The sequence below is a fragment of the Adiantum capillus-veneris genome, chromosome 13 (assembly GCF_014529385.1).
Source record: "Adiantum capillus-veneris isolate H3 chromosome 13, ASM1452938v2, whole genome shotgun sequence".
Classification (NCBI taxonomy): Eukaryota; Viridiplantae; Streptophyta; class Polypodiopsida; order Polypodiales; family Pteridaceae; genus Adiantum; species Adiantum capillus-veneris.
In genome coordinates, this window is record NC_140943.1 from 16342806 (window position 1) to 16364491 (window position 21686).

The 21686-nt window shown below is 43.2% G+C and overlaps 1 protein-coding gene across 1 annotated transcript; it reads left to right on the top strand.

The window, feature by feature from the left end:
• Positions 1-7160: 7160 nt before the first annotated feature.
• LOC147443646 (uncharacterized) lies at positions 7161-7445 on the top strand. The gene has a single exon (XM_086527818.1). The coding sequence runs from the start codon at positions 7161-7163 to the stop codon at positions 7443-7445; it is 285 nt and encodes a 94-aa protein (XP_086383944.1).
• The last annotated feature ends 14241 nt before the right edge of the window (positions 7446-21686 follow it).

The following is a 21686-nucleotide window of genomic DNA, read 5'->3' on the forward strand; positions in this document are numbered from 1 at the left end:
ACTCTAACAATACAAGGTGCCAGTAGCAGAATTCAGATTCAGACAAACAACACTAGGAGCTAGAGAAAGGAGTTGAGACCAGAAGAGCTTTTCCAGAAGTATAAGGTGAAGAAAATTGAGAGGATGCTAGCGGCAATGAATATCTTTCCACTAGCTGAAATAGACCTCAACGCAGTCTTACTGGATAAAGATCATGCTGAAAAGTAAAAGAGGCAATTTCGAGATCAGTTCACTGAACTGAATTCTGGGGAACGACCAGTTCAGCTAACTGGGAGACCAGAAGACCCAGTTGACCCCACCCAATATATCTGACCCCACCCAATATATCGGCGGCCTGTCAACAAGAAAATTTTGTAAACGTCATTGAAATTCATAATGGTGGTTCAAAGCTCAGAGGACCCATCTTGGGATTATGCTGAGGAATCAACCAAACAAAAAGGTGGTGGGCCTAATTGGTTGCTTCTAGATGATCAAGAAATAGAGGTATGGAATCTGGGTTTGGAGGAAAATCCTAAAATGATCAAAGTCAACAAGCATCTGAATCTAATGAAAGAAAAGGCCCGACACATGTTTCAACACTACAAAGATGTGTTTACATGGGAACTATGTCACCATCGAATACCATTGAAACCAGATGCTAGACCAGTATGGTTGCAAAGGTACAGAATGAATCCCAATTATTCTAAGAAGATCAAGGAAGAGATTGATAACCTTCTGAAGGCTGGATTCATTATTGAAGTAGCCAGTAGTGACTGGTTATTTCCCATTGTGGTGGTACCTAAGAAGAATGGGAAGCTTCGAGTCTGTGTGGATTATTGGAAGCGGAATGCTCAGACCATCAAGGATCCATTTCCATTACCCTTTATGGACATGCTACTTAACAAAATTGCAAGCTATGAGATGTATAGCTTCATGGATGGTTATAGTGGTTATAACCAGTTACAGATTGCTCCTGAGGACTAGAGTAAAACTACCTTCATTACTCAGTGGGGAGCATTCATGTATCTGGTGATGCCTTTTGGTCTTTGCACGACTTTTCAACAATGTATGATGGAAATATTTAGTGATTTTCTACACCAATTCCTTGCTATATTCATGGATGAATTCACTGTATATTCAGCAGAGAATAAGCATTTACTTTTTTTGGAAATGGTTTTCCAACTTACTGATTCCTGTGTTTGTATGTTCTGAATGTTTATGCCGATAACACTTGGCGATCACGGTGTAGGTGTGATGTAGCATGGACGAATTCAAATTTCTCTTGTAGGAGCGAGTGCTCAAGCGGTGAAAGGTTTAGTTGAATCCAGGGAAGACGTTCAAAATAGTGCGAGTTGGTATGGGTGTTTGGCTGCACTCTAGAGGAAGTAGAAGAGAATACATTCCCGTATTGGACAAGGTCATCCAGCTATTTTATGGGCGAGATGGTCAGAGTTCGGAAACGCAGGGAAGTTTGGATTATAGTGGGATGCATTGAGTTAATGTAGGAGAGGATTCTGATGATACTGTGGAAAATTTGGATGGCGTAAAGGATTATTTGAGTGATAGGTGGGAAGAAGGAGTAGAGAACGAAGAACTAGATATATTTCCTCCGTTGTTGGCGGTTGTAGTTTTTCAGCATGCATTAGTGGCGAGAAGGAGATTGATTTTTGATCCGTTGGAAGTACGAGTGCAGGAAATCTTGTACAACCAGGTGGAATTACAAATATGGGAGCGGCTAGGCAGGATATGCATGTCAAATTTCGAACCTTTTTGGGAAATTCAAAGGAAGACCCCGATTGCCACATATCTCAATACGAGACAAGATGGCAGGCCATAGGATTTGCCGGAGTGTACGATGCCCAGGCTAAGATGCACCAGTTTGAGGCTACATTGGATGGGAAGGCTATGCAATGGTTTAGTAATTTTCCAGCAGGTTATTTTGCTGATTATGATGGCTTGAAAGTAGCATTTTTTAATAGGTTTAGAAGGGAAAAGACTCCACATGATGTGTTGACCAAGCTTAGGGAAGTGAAACAAAGGAAAATGTTTGTTGAGGATTATGCACAAAAGTTTAATCAATATGTGAGAAGGCTGATTGCTCAAGAAAGGCCAACTGATGAAATGCTTGCTGGGTATTTTTTGAACGGATTAAGGAAGGAATTGAAGAATGCTGATGCTGGAGTTGATGTTGCGGGTGGATTACAAGCATTAGTGGAAACAGCTCAAAGAGCAGAGAAAAGGTTTGGGGTCTCTCATGGGAAAGCAGCCAAGAGGTCATCTAAAGAAAAGAAGAAAAGCAGGTCGAAGAAAAAGAAGAGGTCATATGATTCAGATTAGGACACCGATTCGGATTTGGAAATTGATACTGATTCAGATACGGAAACGGATTTGATGGTGAAGAGGATTCCAGTGATGATTCGGATTCAAAAGGAGATGAGGATAAGAAGAAGAAAATCAAGAAGAAGTTGAAGAAAAAGTCTAAGGATAAAGGGAAAGATGATAGAGTGGAAAAATTGGTGGAGAAGAAATTGAAGAAGTTGGGAGTGCAGAAAGTTGTGGAATCAAAATCCCCTCATTGTGAAATTTGTGTTAAGGATGGGCATTGGACAAAGGAATGTTGGTTTAATCCGAATTTCAGGGGTGTTGTACCAGAAAGGATTCAGTAGAAGCTTCAGCAACAAGGACCTCAAACTCATGGGGTGTTTCTAGAGACATTAGGAAGGCAGAGGATGTTCAACAATCAAGGTTGGCAAAGGCAACGACCATATTCTGGGTGGAGACCACAGTTTAATCAAGGGGGACCATCATTCAGAGGAAATTTCAATTCTGAAGGAGGACCAAGATATGGAGGATGACAGAATTCAAGACCCCCATGGGGGGAAATTGGGATCAGCAGCAGTGTTGGGAGAATTGGCAGCCACAACCACAAGGATGGAATCAGCCGAATTGGAATTATCAAGGGGGAATCAGCAACAGCCAATGGGGCAAGTGCCGCAGTTGCCAGCACCACCAGCACGATCAGCCAAAGCAAACAAAGAACCGGGAAGTCGTTTGATAGTAGTAGAATCATTTCAGGATCAAGGGGTGAATGAAGTGGCTATGGATTGTCAGCCGGAATGTGATTGTTCTAAATGCTTGCAAGAGGAAGTAGATGTATTAGTGACAACAAGGTCAAAAGCAAGGTTGAAACCTCCACTAGATTGGGAGGAGCAGAAGGAGATTCGGGATGAGGTAGCTGAAGATTTGATGGAAAAGGAGCAACAACAGATCAATCTAAAATGGAAGGAGAACGGGGTAAAAGAGGAGAAGAAGGAAAGATAAAGGATGGATGGATTCAAAAAATACTTATTCTATGTTGTTGTGGAGGCCATGGTTTCGCACGACTAAGCTAAAACAGGACTGTGGGAAAAATGAAGTGACGGTTAAGAAAGGAAGAAGAGAAGTTACATTACCAATGGGGCCGAAGAAGGAATTGTCAGAATCGATGAAGCTGATGTTGGCACAAGCAATTAACATGTCTGAAGGATTGGAGGATGATGAAGAGGCATATTTCCTAGCAGCAAATCCAACAATTGTTCCAGTATTCGAGGTTGATGTGGAGTGGATCATTGACAAATATGTAGTGAAAGAGGACAATTTGGGAATTGATCAGTTGGAGAGGAATACAGATGGTGTGGAATAGGAAAATTTAGAATTAAAGAGGGAAGAGAGGAAAATCCAAAAAGAAACTGTGATGGAGGATTCGGAGTTGGAGCCAAAGGAGGCAATTCAAAGAGCGGAGGCTCTGTATGATAAGATGATAAAGAAAGTTTCTCGAGTTGAGGATGATTTACAGGATCTGAATTTGGGGACGGAGGATCATCCAAAGATGGTAAAAGTTAGTGTTCATTTGGAAGACGGTTTCAAGAAGGACTTGAAGGAATTACTATTGGAGTATATTGATGTCTTTGCATGGGATTATTCTGATTTGAAAAGCATGGATCCTCAAGTTTACAAGCATCATATAAATTTGAGAACGGATGTTGTTCTAGTGATTCAGCAAAGATATCGGATGAATCCAAATTACGTCAAGCAGGTGAAAGAGGAATTGGACAAATTGGTGAATGCAGGATTCATTGTGCCAGTGGATCAGGCGAAATGGTTGTCACCAATTATGGTGGTACCTAAGAAGTATGGGAAGTTAAGGATTTGTGTGGATTACAGAAAATTGAATGCAGCAACAGTTTCAGATCCATTTCCATTACCTTTTATTGATTTAGTTCTGGATGATGTAGCGGGACATGAGATGTACACTTTGCTTGATGGATTTTCAAGGTACAATCAAATACCAATGGGAGGAGGATATTGAAAAAACTGCTTTTATCACAGAATGGGGAGCTTTTGCATATACAATGATGAGCTTTGGTTTGAAGAACGGACCACCATCGTTCTCGAAGGCAGCATTTAAAACCTTTGAGCCACATTTGACAGATTTTATGAGGATTTTTATGGATGATTTTTTGATTTTTGGGGAAAAACTCAGACATCTGGAATATTTGCGGAAGTGTTTTGAAAGATGTAGGATGTTTCGGATGTCACTTAATCCTTAGAAGTGTGCAATAGCAGTGGAGAAGGGAAAGTTGTTGGGACATATCATCTCTCAAGAAGGAATGTCAATTGATGGGGACAAGATTAGTGCAATTCAGAAAGTTGTAGCTCCAGAAAATTTGAAGGCAGTGATGCGGTTTGTTGGACAGATCAAATGGCATGGTAGGTATTTGCAGTATTTGGCGGATGTAAGCGCACCACTTAGTCATTTGACCAAGAAGGAAGTGGAATTTGTTTGGGGAGAAGCGCAGGAAAAGGCTTTTCAGATTATCAAAAAGATGTTGGTGGTTTCACTTATACTTCAACCACCAAATTGGGAATTGCTATTTCATGTGTATATAGATGCTTCGGACATGGTAGTAGGAGCTGTTTTAATGCACGAGAAGATCAAGGAATGGTTTCGACTAGTTTATTATGCTAGTAGAATGTTGAGAGCACCGGAGAAGAATTATACAGTTACGGAAAGGGAAGCTCTTGGCATGATTTTTGCTTTGGAAATATTCCAACATTATCTGTTGGGGAATAAAGTGGTTTTCCATGTGGATCATCAGGCTTTATTGTTTTTGGTAAAGAAGCCAAAATTGGAAGGCAGATTAGCAAGGTGGATGCTCATGTTGCAAGAATTTGATTATATAGTTGTCCATACTCCAAGAACTCAGCATGCAGTTTGGCTGATTACCTCAGCAGATTGGAACATAAGGAGGAATTACCAGGAGCATTGGATAAATTGCCTGATGCGGATTTGTTCCGTGTGGAAGGACAGTTTTTTGATAATTGGTATGATCAAATGGTTCAGTTTCTCATGGATGGAGTTTTACCTTCGACAATGTCTCCGGAGCAGAGGAAGAAGTTTGCATTGAGGAGCAGACCGTTTATGATTATAGCTGGAGCATTATATAGAAGAGGAGAAGATCCGATGTCTTCCGGATGAAGAGCAAAAAGCAGTGTTGCAGGAGGCACATTGAGGATCAGCTGGAGGACATTTCTCAGGGGCAATTACAAGTCAAAAAATTTTACAAGCTGGACTTTGGTGGCCTTTGTTATTGAAAGATGCACATAGTTTTGCTAAGGAATGTGTTCAATGTCAGAAGATGGGGCAGCCTACACAAGGGGATAGGATGCAGGATCATCCTATCTTGCCATTGGAACCATTTCAGAAGTGGGGATTGGATTTTGTAGGCCCAATAAAACCACGGGCAAAGAGGGCGGGTTCCAGATACATTCTTGTTGCAACCACTTATGCTACCAAATGGGTGGAAGCGGTGGCTTTGAGAGATAATAAAGCAGCAAGTGTCGCACGGTTTCTATATAAAAATATTATGATAAGATTTGGATGTCCTATTGAGTTGGTGTCGGATCAGGGAGGACAATTTTTGAGTTTTCTGATTCAGGAGTTGACATCCAGACATATGATTTTGCATAAGAAATCTACTCCATATCATCCACAAGCAAATGGGCAGGCGAAAAGCTCCAATAAAGTGATGGTGAGAATTTTGAAGAAGATTGTGTCAGAAAACAAATCAGATTGGGATGACACCTTTCAGATTGGTGTTTGGAATTGAAGCTGTGGTGCCAATGGATTATGTAATTCCAAGCTTGAGATTGTCAGCTCAGCATAAGTTGAGTCCGGAGGAATCAATTTCCCATAGATAGAAGGAGGTGCTTAAATTGAAAGAGGATAGAATTCAAAGTGCCTACTTGGTGGAAGTTGGGCAGAAGAGGAGACAAGCATGGATGTCCAGGCAGGTAAAATTCAAAATTTTTCAGGAGGGGGATTGGGTGATGTTATATAATTCTAAGTTGGGACCACATCTGGGTAAGTTGAAGCTGAGATATTTGGGACCTTATCAGATTGAATCAAACAGGGCCAAGGAACATTTTTGTTGAAAGATGTCTTCGGAACCAAGATTTTGAAACTTGTGAATGGTTTCAGACTGAAGAAATTTCATGGAAAGGTTCCTGAGGTTCCCAAGTGGATGGTCAATAAGGCTGAGGATATTGGCAGTAAATTGTTAACAGTTAGTGTTTTGTGGGTTGCAGCGAAATTTTTGGAGGTAGCATTGGTAACTTGTTGTTGCAATTCAAAACCTGTAAAGGGATCTGGAATTCGGAATTCAAATGGCGGACTGGATGTTGGAATTTGGACTGTGGGATTGGAAGTCCAGAAAGAGGAAAGTCAGAGGAATGGAATTGGGCAAAAGGGTCAAGGGGTACTCATTAGTGGAGGTACTCAGTTTGAGGCTAAAATTTCGCTTAGTGCTGATGTGATTCATTTAAGGACGAACATTTTTTGGGTGAATCTTGCATGGCGTGCCCGAATCGAGGAGGAAATTCATCATTGTAAGATTAAGGTGGTGAGAAGTGTTGGAGATCACATCCAAGTGTGTGAACGTTGCAGTTCACTGAGTGTTAAGTCGGAGAAGAAGGGCGAAATGTTTTCTGAAAATATCAAGGGAAAGCTGATGGCGGGGATGCAGGACGATGCGTCAGAATCAATGCCGAACACAAGGTCGATGAAGATGGCGATGGAGGAGCTGTTTAAGTCGAGGCAGCAGGAAGATCATATCGAGGTGGAGAGTGATGAAGCTGAGTCTATGAGTGATCAGGGGAGTGTGGAGATGACGGTGGCAGTGTTTGATCCAAATGAGGTGGAAACCCAGGTATGGCTCAAGCGCATAGGCCTTTATGAGTTTGAATGTCTACCTTGGGACGCATGGGCAGAGAACGAGTTCGTTGAGCAGCAGTGGAACATGATTAAGGAGAGTGATGGAGTGATTACAGGGGATGTGCGCTTGACACCAAGGTTGGTGTCCAAGGTTTTGAAAGTTCCGTATTTGCCTGTGCCGGCTAAGGGGAGGAAGGTGACTGACTCCCGATGAAGGGGGAATTTGGAAATCCGGTTGGGACGAAGGCATACTATATGGTGCGGAATGCGGGTGGAATTAGAGCCTCAAATTTTTTTTGGTATCTGGAGAAGGTGTGCATTCTACATAAGACCGCTTACATGTCTAAGGAGGCTTTTGCACCATTGTTTCAGGCTAAGAGAGTCATTAAGGTTGATTGGGAAACAGTGTTGTATGATCAGATGCAGCTTACAGGCAAGAGAGATCGGCGTCGGACATCAGCAGTGGGCCGAGTGGCACCTTATTTGGCTGCAATCTTTGAGCATGTTCTGAAGGTTTCGTCAGTAGCAGCAGGTTTGAAGACACCTGTTGCAGATGTGTTGAAGGAAGAGGGAACATTATGTGGAATGAAGCGGAAAAAGTTGTTGTTGGGGTCTCCAACAGTTGAAAAAATCAAATCACCTTTTAAAGTTTCTTGGAAGGGTTTGGAGGAGTCTGAATCAAAGTTGAACATTTTCACCATGGAGTCAGAGTCTAAGAAGTCGGAGTCTAAAGCTAAGAAGGTCACGCTATTTATGAAAGGAATGGGTGGAGCTACAAAGAAGAGTGTTCCGGAGAGTTTGAAGGTTAAGGCAGGTAGCAGTGCCAGTTATGAGGCCAGGGGGATTTTCTCTGTGGAGGAGGCTGCTAACTATTTGGTTGATTTGAATGAGTTCCTGTAGAATCAGGATGTGGTGCTTAGAATGATGGAAAGTGAGAAGATGTAACATAAGTGTAGTGCTATTCCAGAATGGGAAATGCAAAAAGTCAAGATGCAATTATTTCAAGAGAGGTTGGAGAAGGAAAGATTGCAGGAGGAGGTTAGGAGGATTACAGTTGAGGCTATGGCAAGGAATGCTGAAGTTTTGAGTGTAGCTGAGGATTTCACTCGGTGGGCAGATGGACTGAAGACTACAGTGGATGAGCAATTTAAAGAATTGGGGGACAAGGTGGCTGATTTGACCACTGAAAATGTTTTTCTGATTAATAGAATAACTCCATTGGTGGATATGGAGAAGGCGGCATTGCAGAACCAGGTAATGACAGGCATCTTCGTAGCTGATTTGGATGCGGATGCCTTGAAGCAGGAAGTGTTGGAATATGTGCAGGAGATGTGGAATAAAGCAACTAGGATTTGGAGGGAGCATATGGAAGTGTCAACGGACCGCTTCAAGAATTGGTTTCAGCTAGCTGGAAAGGAGAGCATTAGGAGGGAGAATGAGGCATTGAAAATGGAGAATGAGAGGCTGGTTGCAAAGATGGAGGAGTTGAAGAACAAAATCAAGAGAATTGAAGTAAGTGCACGGGGTCTAAGTAAGTGGACGGCGGAGTTGAGCAGTGGCATTTTGGAACCAGATCAAAATTTGGCAGGTGGAGTGGAATCAGAAGTGGAAAATCAGGTGGAAGCGGAGGTGGAAAAGCAAGCGGATCCAGATTTTGTGGCAGAAAAGGCTTTGGAGACGGATGCAGAAGGTGTTGCTGGGGAGCAGAATATTTGATCAAGGGATTGTGGGTCCAGGTCAGCCTATGGCTCTAGCCACCGGGCTTTGCCAAGTGTTAAGCCGAGGGAATTTTGGATGTTTTACCTTAGTGGAATTCGGAATATCAACTTTTGTACTTTTGGGATTCTAAGGGGTGTTCTTGGGAAGGGCGTTGCCCATTCGTATTCTCCAACTATGTAATTGTCGATCAGTGTCTTTTTGGGAATATGAAGGCGGAAGTTATGGTAGAATTAGTCAGTTTTCTGTGTTCTGCGAGTCCAGTTCCATTCTGATTCCTGTGTTTTTCTATTCTGAATGTCTGTGCCTATAACACCCCGCAATGCATCTAAGGTAAGTTCCTTTTTGGTGGGATATATCAATTTTTATAGAAGATTTGTGCATCAGTTTGCTTCCCAGGCATTACCTTTGTATGAGCTCACAAAGAAGAGCAATAAGTTCAATTGGACTGCTGACTATGAAGAGAGTTTTTAGAAGTTGAAGAATGCCATTATTAGTAAGCCAACTTCGACAACCAAATTGGGATGTCATTTTTCATGTACATGTGAGACGCTTCAGGATTGGCGATGGGAGCAATATTAGCTCAGCCAGAAGGGAGGACTGGTTATCCAATATATTTTGCCAGTCGCAGATTCAGTCAGGCTGAACAAGGGTATACCACTATTGAAAGAGAAGCCTTAGGAATGGTTTTCAATGCTACCAAATTTCGACACTATTTGCTAGGCAAGCTATTTCATTTTTATGTGGATCATCAGGCATTATTATTTTTTATCAACAAAGTCATTATTCAAGACAGACTAATAAGATGGATGATGTTCCTGATGGAATTTGAGTTTCACATTTTTCATAAGTCTAATAAAACCCATTGTGGTGTTGGTTTCCTGTCCAGAAGTACGGATGGCTACTCTGAGGCATCTTTGAGAGATGAGCCAGTGGATGCAAAACTATTTCAAATAACAACTGAAGAGACAACTAATCCAGAGCTATCTGATGTATATCAGATTCTTTTTAAGGGAGGATTCCCAGACAACTGGACACAGAATTAGAAGAAGGCGCTGATTATTAAGAGTCTGAAGTTCACCATCATTGGCGGATCACTTTACCGAGTAGGAGTAGATGGGGTTCTTCAAAGATGTGTACCTATGGAAGGCACGATGCAAGTTATTTCAGAGGCACATGATGGGGATTCTGAAGGATATTTCTCTACTGATATCACTTACAGTAAAATTTTGCAGGCTAGTTTGTGGTGGAAAACTCTAATAGCTGATGTTAGAAGCTTTTGTAAAACATGTGATATATGTCAAGAGGATGGGCAGACCCACAGCAGCGGCCGACATGACTCCTCTAACTCCAGTTTAGCCCACTGGGAGTGTTTATGAAATGGGGTCTGGATTTCATGGGTCCATTCAAGAAAATTACTCCAAGGAAGAATAGGTATATATTGATGGCCACTTGTTATGTCACCAAATGGGTGGAAGCTAAGGCTCTTCCCAACAACACAGCAAAGTCCACTATTGTATTCTTATTTGAAAATATTATATGCCATTATGGATGTCGTGTGGAGATAGTGTCTGATCAGGGAACACACTTTATAAATATACTATGGACATTCTAATGGAAATGCTCTCAGTAAAGCATCAAAAATCAACACCATATTCTCCCAGATGCAACGGGCAAGCAGAGAGTAGTAACAAAACTGCTAAGACCATTCTCACTAAAATTGTGCAGAAGGAGCCACACCAGTGGGATCTGAAACTCCAAACTAGTCTGTCGACATATAGAACAACCTATAAGGTCACCAATAGACTAAAACCATTTAGAATGGTGTATGGCACTGAAGTTGTTGTGCCTATGGAGTTTATACTTCCCAGTCTCAGAATGGCAGTGGAATATGGGTTGGATTTTCATCACAATCTTAAACAGAGACTGGTGGAGTTAATGTCGTTGGATGAGTTGAGACAGAAGGCTATGCTCTGGAACAAGAAATTGTTCAGCAAAGAAGGAAACACTAGCACGATAGAAGAATCAAAGTTAGAGAATTTCAGAAAGGAGATTTGGTTCTGCTCTATCAATCTAAACTGGGTCCTAAGAAACTAAACTCTAAGATAGCTTGGGTAGCTCCATACGAGGTCGATTGGGTGTTTTCTAACGGCACAGTGAGGCTGAAAGATTTATCTGGATTACTGCTGCTAGGGGTATATAATGGGGCCAAAATCCAGGAAAAATGGTACTGGTATTCTGGGAACTGAAGACCAGGAAAATTCAAAATCGGCTATTTTAAGCCTTTTTCATGTACAGCCAGTTCCAGAGCCAGTCAAAGGGTCAAAAAAGTCTCAGTACGACAAAACCATGTCAGTCACAGAATCAGTAAAGTGTCAAATCCAGTATAAGTTTTTATGGGGAAAAGGGCCAGTCGGACTATCTGTGATAGTCATTTCAAAGAACATGGAGAGTATTAGTAAATGCATGTATGCCACGTCATTAGCGGTGCACTGAACTCTAGGAACGGTAAGTAGTGGAGCTTTTATGGTGCAAACACGTATAACAGTAAGGCGAGTAGGCATTTTTCCTTGTAAGTCTCCTGCACGACGTCCGCCTACTATTGCACATTCGCCATCGCCGAGCTCCGAAGCTTCTTCACTACAACCACAAACTTCTTTGTCTGAAGCAACTGTTGATTGCTATCTACCTTTACCAGCCACACCTGGATATGGGTTTAAGGATTCAAGTAAGTCTTCTTCTTCTCCTGATTCATTGTCTTCACGGTGCATGGGTAGGAAGAAAATGTCGAAAAAGATGCAGGAAACCATAAAGGAAACCCAAGCACTTATTGCCGCTGCTAAAGATTCCCTTCCACTTATTCCTCACAGTAAGATAGAGCGGTATGTGGTTACTAAGCAAGCAGAGGCATTGCTCCGACTGTGGGATTTGCATGTGGTTGTGCAAGCCACAAGAAATGAGTTTGACACATCTATGATTAGGTAGGTTCTTGATTCCTTCAATGTTGATGAAGGCAACGCTGTGGTATATGGTAGGAAAGTGTCAGTAACTCCAGATAACATTGCTTTTGCTTTCAAGATGCCAAACGAGCCAAAGCCATCTGTGGAAACTACAGAGAACAGATAAGTGCAGCTCTGAAAGAAGATGATGCAGCCAAGAAGAAACGCAGGCCAGTGCACAAGGGGTCCTAGTAGCGGGTCTGGATGTCCCCGTTGCTTATCGCTTTGTGGTTGAGGCTGTGAGTCGGCAATTAACCCAACCTATGTTTCAGAAAAATTGTTTTCTATGCTACTGGCAAAGAGATTAGATGCCACAGCTTCAGTAAACTTATGTCAGATTCTGGCACATAATGTGCTTCAGCAGACTGCTAAGTTGAAGTCCCAAACTATTTTCAAAGCCTGCTATGTCTGGCAGTTTCTTTATTGGGCAACTTCTCCGGTAGCTCATGACCAGGTACGGATGGCTTGGAGTCGGAAACCCATCCCAGCAACTAATAATGTGGATTTATCCTGAGATGAAGAAACCCCAGGTAACCAATTAGCTCTCACTGAAAGGCCACACAAGAGGAAGCTGACAGTGCGGCGCCAAAAATGTGCGCTCCTTGCCGCACTGTCCAAGCAATGGACTTGCCGATACACCGTGTGCGAGCCGCAGACGGCTCCAAGCACACAACAAGCCTAAACTAGCAAGCTCAAGAGAGCAAAGGGTGTGTCACTCACCGCTCTACGCTCGCCTTCGTGGTGGATTCCTCGTCGCGATGAAGAAGAAGCTGCAGTCGTGCCGCGCTCAACCACCTCGCCGCCGTCGTGCCTTCGTAATGCTCGATCGGACACACACTCTCCCTCTCTCTCTCTCTCTCTCTCTCTCTCTCTCTCTCTCTCTCTCTCTCTCTCTCTCTCTCTCTCTCACACACACACACACACACACACACACACACACACACACACACACACACACACACACACACACACACACACGGAGGTGAAGAAGAAGAAGATGGAGATGGAGATGGAGCAAGAGCACTCTTCTATTGCACAAATGAGAGAATGAGTAAAAATTAGGTTTAGTTGGCTTTTATAGGAGCTCACCCCATTCACACTTGGGCACCCATGCTTAGCCAACTAATCCCTTGAATGTCCCAGTTAGAGTGCGCATCTCATCGGCGATCACTCTACCTTTCCCTAATGGACCGACAAGCCCGGTGCCTGACTCTACCAAATACATAATACACGTCCGTCGTACGTGATGGGGTGTCCGTGAGCCGTGAGGGTTAACATGCCCCCCTTCCTGATGTAGATTCCGTCCTCGGAAGCTATTGAGTTGAAGCTGGTTCGTCGAGGTGGAAGAGCATTTGAGATGAATGTCCTTAGCCTTCTTCAGTCACTGCAAAATCAAACAACATTGGCACAGTAATTGCATTCTCTTAAAAAGCATATGCAGTTTTAGGTAGACAAATTGATTGGTAAAAAAAATTTCAAACGGTTTGTCAGCAATGAACATTAAATTGCAATGTAAGCAAATGCATAAACAGATGTAAAGGTAAAAAATTAAACAAGTCTGGGGTCACTAATTTGACGGTCGAAAGGCACTAGAGATCGAATATTAATACCATGGGTAAGCTTCTTAATTTTCTGTGGTCAATTAAGTTGTTTAATCGCGAGAGCCAAGTATTCATGTTCGAGGGCTGACTAGAGGCTATATCTAGAAAACCTTGTAGTTAAGCTACCATAAAAGGAATTTCTCATCAAATCATCGCCTGACTGATTACTTTTTCTTTGACCCCCCAAAGTCTTTTCACATTGATTCAATTATGATGTGTGTGCTTATTTTGTATTCCTTGGGTTTTTTGCTTTTCAAGGAAAAGCGCCCACACTGGGAACCTCTAGGGCTCTAGTACCATAGGCGATACATGTGAGTGAAGTACCAATTTAAGCAGGGATTTCTCTTCCAGCTTAAAATTTTACATTGTGGCACTTTGATTTTTTGTTTGTTCATTTTCAGCATTTAAATTTTGTAACTTTGGAGGGTCATATAACATTGTTACCCTCCCCAGGCTCATCACATTAGTAAACTCCCTTTATAATACTTAAGCTAAAGGTCAATAGGGTTAAGCCCACTAGAAAGCCCTAGTACATTTCATACAATGCTGCCTAAATCGGATTAAGAACCTAAGTAACCATTGCTTATTAGGAAGGCATTCCCCATGGTATTAAGAGAAGATTTCTAATACCTAGCTTGGTCAAACTAGCTTAGTCGGACTGCTTGATTTTTAAACCTAGACAAGTGATTATGACAAAACATTACATTGAATTAAATGTTTGATACTAAGCCAATGCGCTAAATATTATGCTACCAATCACAATCAAAGCAGACAAACATGGATGCAAAAAGATAAGGGCAATGCTAATGGACAAGAAACACCTGTTTATGTTGATGGTCGCGCTTGATTTGAAGTGTGAACGAGAGAAAGGTTCCATGAAGGTCCAAATCCTATCAATAGCAACACGCTCCTGTACACACTAGGAAACAAAAGAAATACCTCCAGGAGGCACATTAGTGGGAAAAGAGAACTTCGCTAATCTCTCAACTCTAAAAGGATCAAAGGTGTTTCATGGCATAGGTTTCTGTTTCACTGTACCATATGTGACATGTGTAGGTCTGAGTCAATGTTTTGACTTTTAATGTGCATACTCGTTTGCTAATTGCTCTTGCTCTTTATTTTTTGTTTTTTGTGAGTATAAAGCTTTATATGTACATTCCCTAAGATTAGGAGATATAGAGGTCAGGGAAAAAGGTTGAGAGGGAAGCAAGTGAATGATGGATGTCCACAAACACTCCCCCCTTCCTTGGGTAGATCATACCGTTTGAAATGAGCTTGTCACCCTTTGAAACCAATTGTTCCAGTTGTAATAGGTGAGGATTTTTGCCAGTAGTTTTCTATTACCCTAGGTGCCTCGTCAAGTTGCAAGGGTGGTAAGGTACTCTCCCAGGATCGAACTTGAAGTGGTACATCAGGTGATTCTTGAACACTGGGAGTTGTGGATTCTTTTGTAGCTTCATGGAGGTCCACTACTATAGATGGAGGCTGTGTAGAAGCTTTTACCTCTATGGATGTATTACATGAGGAGCTAGAAGCTTCATGGGACTCCCCCCTTCCTGAGCTAGGTGGAACAATTCGTTCTTTCTTTGGTACCCAAACTAGCTCGGGAGCGGGTGTGTAGCATTCTGTGATTTTTTTCTTTCCACGATCATTGATTTGTTTTGGAGCTACGGGATTGGGCTCACTTGGGTCAGGTGATAGGTAAGAGCACAATCTACATTTTGGCACCCAGATTTGATCATTTCCTTGATTATAGCCTTGGGCTTCCAATAGTCGTTTAGGGATCCATCGCAACATTTTCTTACTTTTCTTGGAGCGAGTGGTACGTTTCTTACAAGGCTTCTGTTTTTTAGCACTAGCTATGGTCACTAAAGAAGCTTTAGGGACCCACTTGTATGTTTTCTTCGTTACATTAGGATGATTCTTGTGTGTCGCAAGCTTTCTTTCAACTACATCAGTTGAAGCTCTAGAGAGTTGGGCTATGGGGACGTATGGTTCAACCTCCTGGACATGCAATGTGCTGGGTTTTATTTCCTTAGGCAATATCTCAGGGTCTATGGCTTGAGTGGTAGGGCTAAGAGTTGGCTTTTGCGTTGTAACACCCCCAGTCCCCCAATCAATAGTGCATTTGGTGGCTATCATCCACGTGCGGCCTAGGTTTATATTACCCTCCATAGTTCCAGTAGGCATGACCAAAAAGTCTTGAGCTACAATTCCATTGTCATAACTGACAGAAGTGTACCAGATTCCAAAAACCGTAGTTTTTTTCTTGTTGACACCCTTGACTTGGATAATACTCTCAGATAGAGGTGGCTTCCCTAACTGACACCACACCCCATAGGATAGCAGATTATATTTAGCACCCGTGTCCAATAAGGCGTTATATAGCACTTTTCCATAGGCACTATTTAACTCAATAGGGTATCGTAGAGCTGTGTCAGAGTCCAACCCATCCTCTTCGATTTCCACATACGAGTCCAACCCATCCTCTTCGATTTCCATGTGTGCATAAGGGGCTAGAGGCACATACGATCGAGGCCCCATATTAGGTACTACGACACTAGGTAGTGGCACTGCGCTAACCGTAGATGTCATCGGTACATTCTCTGTCAGGCCTATCCCTGGAGTGAGCACTGTGTTTTCCTTAATAGAGGGTTGAGCCAAGTTAGGGAAGCTAAAGTTGTCGCTCGGAGGCTCAGATTGCATAGAGACCCCAGGTGAAATGACGTAAGATGGGTCCATGGGGCTCATTAGAGGAGTCTCCATTTGTGATAGAGTAGGCTGTTGAGCCTTGCTCCTATCCAGAAATCTCATGGGGCCAGTTGAGAGTATATTTACCCCTCGGTTTTGCCTTTCTGATTGAATAATGCTATGGATAACATTACAGATCATTTTCTGTTGATCTTCGATGCTCGTGGCACTAGAGGTGGATTGTACAATCTCTATCCATCCTACATGGTAGGCGTGGCCAGAGTGTAGATCCGTCAACACCTCAGTGTGGAGGTCGTATGTCCAATGATCATTAATGAACAATCCTTCTAGAGTCGACGTGTTAACGGTTTCTTGTGAGGTAGAAGCAATGTTGCTCCCCGTGGTTTTACTTGTCAGCAGCGGTACTCTAGAGGGAACTTCTGAAGGAGGCAGCTCAACAGGGCCTGGTAAGAAGTTGGCAGGATATCCACATGGACACTCTTTGGGGGTGTGGGGTCCACGTGCGATGTGAAAGGAGAGTCCACTTCCCCACCCCCTTCATGTGCTTCATTTGCATCAGGTTCCGAGCGAGTAGCTCTACCTAATGTTTCCATGAAACGGCTAAACATACTAGTACTAGGCTGTGGAGCTTCGGGAGGTGCATGGCCTTCTCTCTCAGTGTTTTGGATAGGGTATGCTTCCATGATTTCTGAGTCGGAGGAGGAATCACTAGCGGCTATTTTAGGGTCTTGGGTGGTGCTACCTTGTGTCCCCGCTGAGGGTCTAGAGCCTATCGTGGATGGGTACTGGGTGTCCGTATGAACAGAGGCACCCTCAATATGCTCGTGCTCTAACACTCGTCCAGAGCGTAAGTGCATGTGCTTTTGATACCCTAAGGTGTCAAAAAGATGCTCTAGGAGGTCTTCTGACTAGTTTTTAGCGTGTTTTTTGTTTGTTTTTTTGCTAGATTTTTAAGAGCGTGTCGTGGAATGGACCGTGTGATAGCTCAAAACGAGCGTATCGGTCAGAGGGTCGTGTCGTGCTTTACAGCCCTACGTTTGGTCACTCTATGCCCTCGGAATCCCTAAAACTGTCAATTTCCAGTAGGGAACTAGGCCCAAACTAGAAAGTCTAAGGGTGCAAGTGGGAAGAGAAGGGAGGAGAGTGGAGGACTTGTTCCACATGCTCTCATTCTCTCTTGAGGGAGTAGGGTATATATATAAGAGTGAGTCTAGTATATATCATAGAACTGAGGCCTGGGCTTGGGCTTGGGCTTGGGGAAATGATCTTGATCCCGATCTATCTTTTATACAAACCAACCCGTCCGTTTTAAGAGTCACGTTTTTTATTTTCGAAAAATTTAACCGCCCGCTCACTCGCGTTTTTACTTTCCGATTTTTTTTTATTTTTTTTTAAATTTATTATTGTTTTTTTTTTTCTTTGATGCAGAAATTGAAAACGCAGAAATTGAAAATGCAGAAATTGAAAAAACGCAAGAAATGCAAAAAATTGAAAAAGCACAGAAAATGCAGAAAATTGCAGAAATTGGAACTTGACAGAAAGTTTAACACAGAAAATGCAGAAAATGCAGAAATTGAAACTTGACAGAACCAGAAAATGCAGAAAATGCAGAAAATGCAAAAACGCAAGAAATGCTAACTGTGCAGTGCAAACCAGAAAACGTAGAAAACGCAAAAAACAGAAATCTCCACACAACTATACACACTCATTCCCTGCCTTTCCTATGATAGAGATTGCACCACAAGAAAGCGTAAAGTGCTAACCGAGCTTAGTGTAGGGCATATCCCCGACAGCGGCGCCAAAAATGTGCACTCCTTGCCGCACTGTCGAAGCAAGGGACTTGCCGATACACCGTGTGCGAGCCGCAGACGGCTCCAAGCACACAACAAGCCTAAACTAGCAAGCTCAAGAGAGCAAAGGGTGTGTCACTCACCGCTCTACGCTCGCCTGCGTGGTGGATTCCTCGCCGCGATGAAGAAGAAGCTGCAGTCGTGCCGCGCTCAACCGCTCGCCGCCGTCGTGCCTTCGTAATGCTCGATCGCACACACACTCTCCCTCTCTCTCTCTCTCTCTCTCTCTCTCTCTCTCTCTCTCTCTCTCTCTCTCTCTCTCTCTCTCTCACACACACACACACACACACGGAGGTGAAGAAGATGAAGATGGAGATGGAGATGGAGATGGAGCAAGAGCACTCTTCTATTGCACAAATGAGAGAATGAGTAAAAATTAGGTTTAGTTGGCTTTTATAGGAGCTCACCCCATTCACACTTGGGCACCCATGCTTAGCCAACTAATCCCTTGAATGTCCCAGTTAGAGTGCGCCTCTCATCGGCGATCACTCTACCTTTCCCTATTGGACCGACAAGCCCGGTGCCTGACTCTACCAAATACATAACACACGTCCGTCGTACGTGATGGGGTGTCCGTGAGCCGTGAGGGTTAACATAGTTCCAAATGCAGAAAACTACATTGGCCAAGAGCAGTGCTTTCTTGAAGCAGCTAGAAAGTCAAGTCAAAACTGTGTCTACTGAAAAATCTCCAGTAGACCAGACTTCAGTTAGCCAGGTAGACGAGCCTCCAGTCAAGACTACTGGTGGAACCAGCCAGCAAGCGGGGCAAAGTTCAGCAACCACCAATGCAGAAAAAGACTAGCCCGATAGGACCAGTGTTGAGCAGTTGGCGGTTCAGACAGATAAGGGAAAAGGTCCAGCACCTGCTAGTCCAATTGGTAAGGTTCCTATCCCTTTCAGTAAATTAGCTTTGACCTTAATTAAGAAGGACAGGTTACAACATCTGCAGACTCATCCTCTCTCAGGGAGATTAGTCCTGCACAAACATGATTATGCCACATTACCAAAAATGGCTCCAATTATACAGTTTATGAGCCAGTTGCCTCTGACCCAGGAACGATCAATGATGGATGCTCAATACTTCTCCAGTCGTCTTGGAACATGATTGTCAATTCTTTAGGACAAATGTTGTATGCCTCAGCATCGATGAAGTGACCAAGTTAAACAAGTTGAGAAGTTGAAAGCAGGATATAGGGGCAAAATCCTTGCGGCACGGTATCCTTGAAAATTAGTCAGCTAAGACAATTCAGACATTGGAAAATAAGTTGTCAAAGCTGGAGTTTGAGATGACGCTATTAAATGAAGAAAAGGGAGAGGATGAGAGAGCTGCTAACAGATTTGAAACTATGCTGAGAATGAAGAGATTTGATTTCAACTCCTTGCTGACCAGCCACACTGCATTGAAAGCCTCTTTATCTGAAAGATACATCTACAATAATTTGGCTGATATACTGAATCCAGAGGAAAATGCCATTTTCAATATAGATAATCTGAAGGCGCTCATGGAAACAATGCAGAGTGATTTGCAGGGTAAACTTCCTGAATACAACAGTGCTTTAGTAAATCAAGCTATTCTGGACTATATTGAGAAGCAGAATAACATCCATGAGGATTCTAACAAAGACGAAGAGGAGGAAGCGAGGGAGGATGAACCAGCAGAGAGGCATGATGATGATAATGAGTCTCCTTTATCTCCGCCTTCAAGATCTGGTGCTGGTGGATCAGCTGCTTACAGGGGGCAATCAGCCCAACACAGACCAGCCAGACCAGTATAGGGGTCAGCAGTCAAAAGATCATCAGGCTGGGGATCAACAACCAAGCAACACTGAAGATTCACCAGTACACCAGTCCACAGCACAGTTCGGATGTGAAGGGGAAAGGTAAAGCTATGACTGAGATTCTGGAAGGTGATGAGCAACACTCATTACAGCTCATCACACTGAATAAGAGGCTAAGACATCAACAAGGTCCTATAACTAGGATGTATCTCGAGGATGATGCTCTTCTTTCTTATCTAGAACGATTTCAGTGACTATATGTCGGTGTGTTAACCCTCACACACATTCCTATCACCTACGACGGATGCTGTATTATTTATTTGGTAGAGTCAGGTACCGGCCTTGTCAGTCTAGTAGGAAAAGGGTAAGAGTGATCGCCGATGAGAGGCGCACTCTAACTGGAACATTCAAGGGATTAGTTGGCTAAGCATGGGCGCCCAAGTGTGAATTGCACAAGCTCATATAAAAGTCAACTAAACCTAAAATTCACTCCACTCATTCTCTCATTTGTGCAATTGAAGAGTGCTCTTGCTCCAGCTCCATCTTCTTCTTGTTCATCTCCTTGTGTGTGTGTGTATGCGTGAGAGAGAGAGAGAGAGTGTGCGATCAAGCATTGCGGTGGCACGACGGCGGCAAGGCGGTTGAGCACGACGTAGCAGCGTCTCCCTCTTCTTCGCGGCAAGGAATCCTCCACGACAGCAAGCGTAGAGCCGTGAGTGACACACAATCTTCTTCTTTGAGATTACTAGTTTAGGCTAGTTGAGTGCTTGGAGCCATCTGGGGCTCGCACAGTGTATTGGCAAGTTCTTTGCATTGACACGTGCAACAGACGCACACATTTTTGGCGCCGCTGTCGGGCAATGCCATACACTAAGCTTGAATGGCACTCTGTGCTTCTTTTGTGGTGCACTTTCAATTGTAGTAAAGGTAGGGAAGGAAGGTGTGTGTGTTGAGAAGAAGGATTTTGTGTTGCTACTGTGTATTTCCTTGTTAATGAAGTTTTGAAAAATTACTATGTTTTCTCTATGATAAGGTCTTAGTATTAAGGTTGTTAGTTCTGTGTAATGTAAATTGCTGTAAGTAGGAAGTAGATATGTGAGAGCTAATGAAGTGTGTTAGTGTGTAACAGTAGGTGTATTAGTTGTAAGTAGGTAGGTAGAGTGTCTGTGTGCTTGCGCGCAGGCCGCGGCGACCTTATCCCCAAAAAAAAAAAAAAAAGGAAGGATCGGGATCGGGAATATCTCCCAAACCCAAGCCCAAGCTCACACTCAGGCTCATGCCTCAGTCGCCCTTTAAAATTACGTATTTTAGTTTCACATGTCGCTAAAATTTGACTTTTTTGAGGACTAATGGAGCTTCAAGTGATCGAATGTTGTGCTGTAAAGCACACCGCAACCCTCTGGGTGCTACGCTCGTTTTGAGCTATCACACACTTTAATCAAAAAAACGATCATTAAAAAACATAAAAAAACGAGTGAAAACGGACGCTTAAAAAAGTAAGCGGTTAGCCTTCGAGGTTATTCGCCAATGCTTGTACGGTGCCAAAGGCACATGCATCTGCGGTCTAGTCGTGTGCTAGAGATAGAGCAACTAGAGAGAATTCCGATTTAGGCTAGTTCTCAATATCCACCTACCTTAGGTTCCAGGCCCTCGTTGGGGACCCAAGGTAGTACATTCCAAGACTCGAACATAGCGGCTAGTGACTCTTCCTCTGACTACGACGTCATGGAGGGTTTCCCTATGCCTAATCCCGATAGCTTAAGCCAAGACATGCATGCCATGGGTCCACGGTTCGGTCC

Coding starts and splice junctions, on each gene's coding strand:
- LOC147443646 (XM_086527818.1), top strand. CDS start 7,161: ATGAGTGATCAGGGGAGTGTGGAGATGACGGTGGCAGTGTTTGATCCA.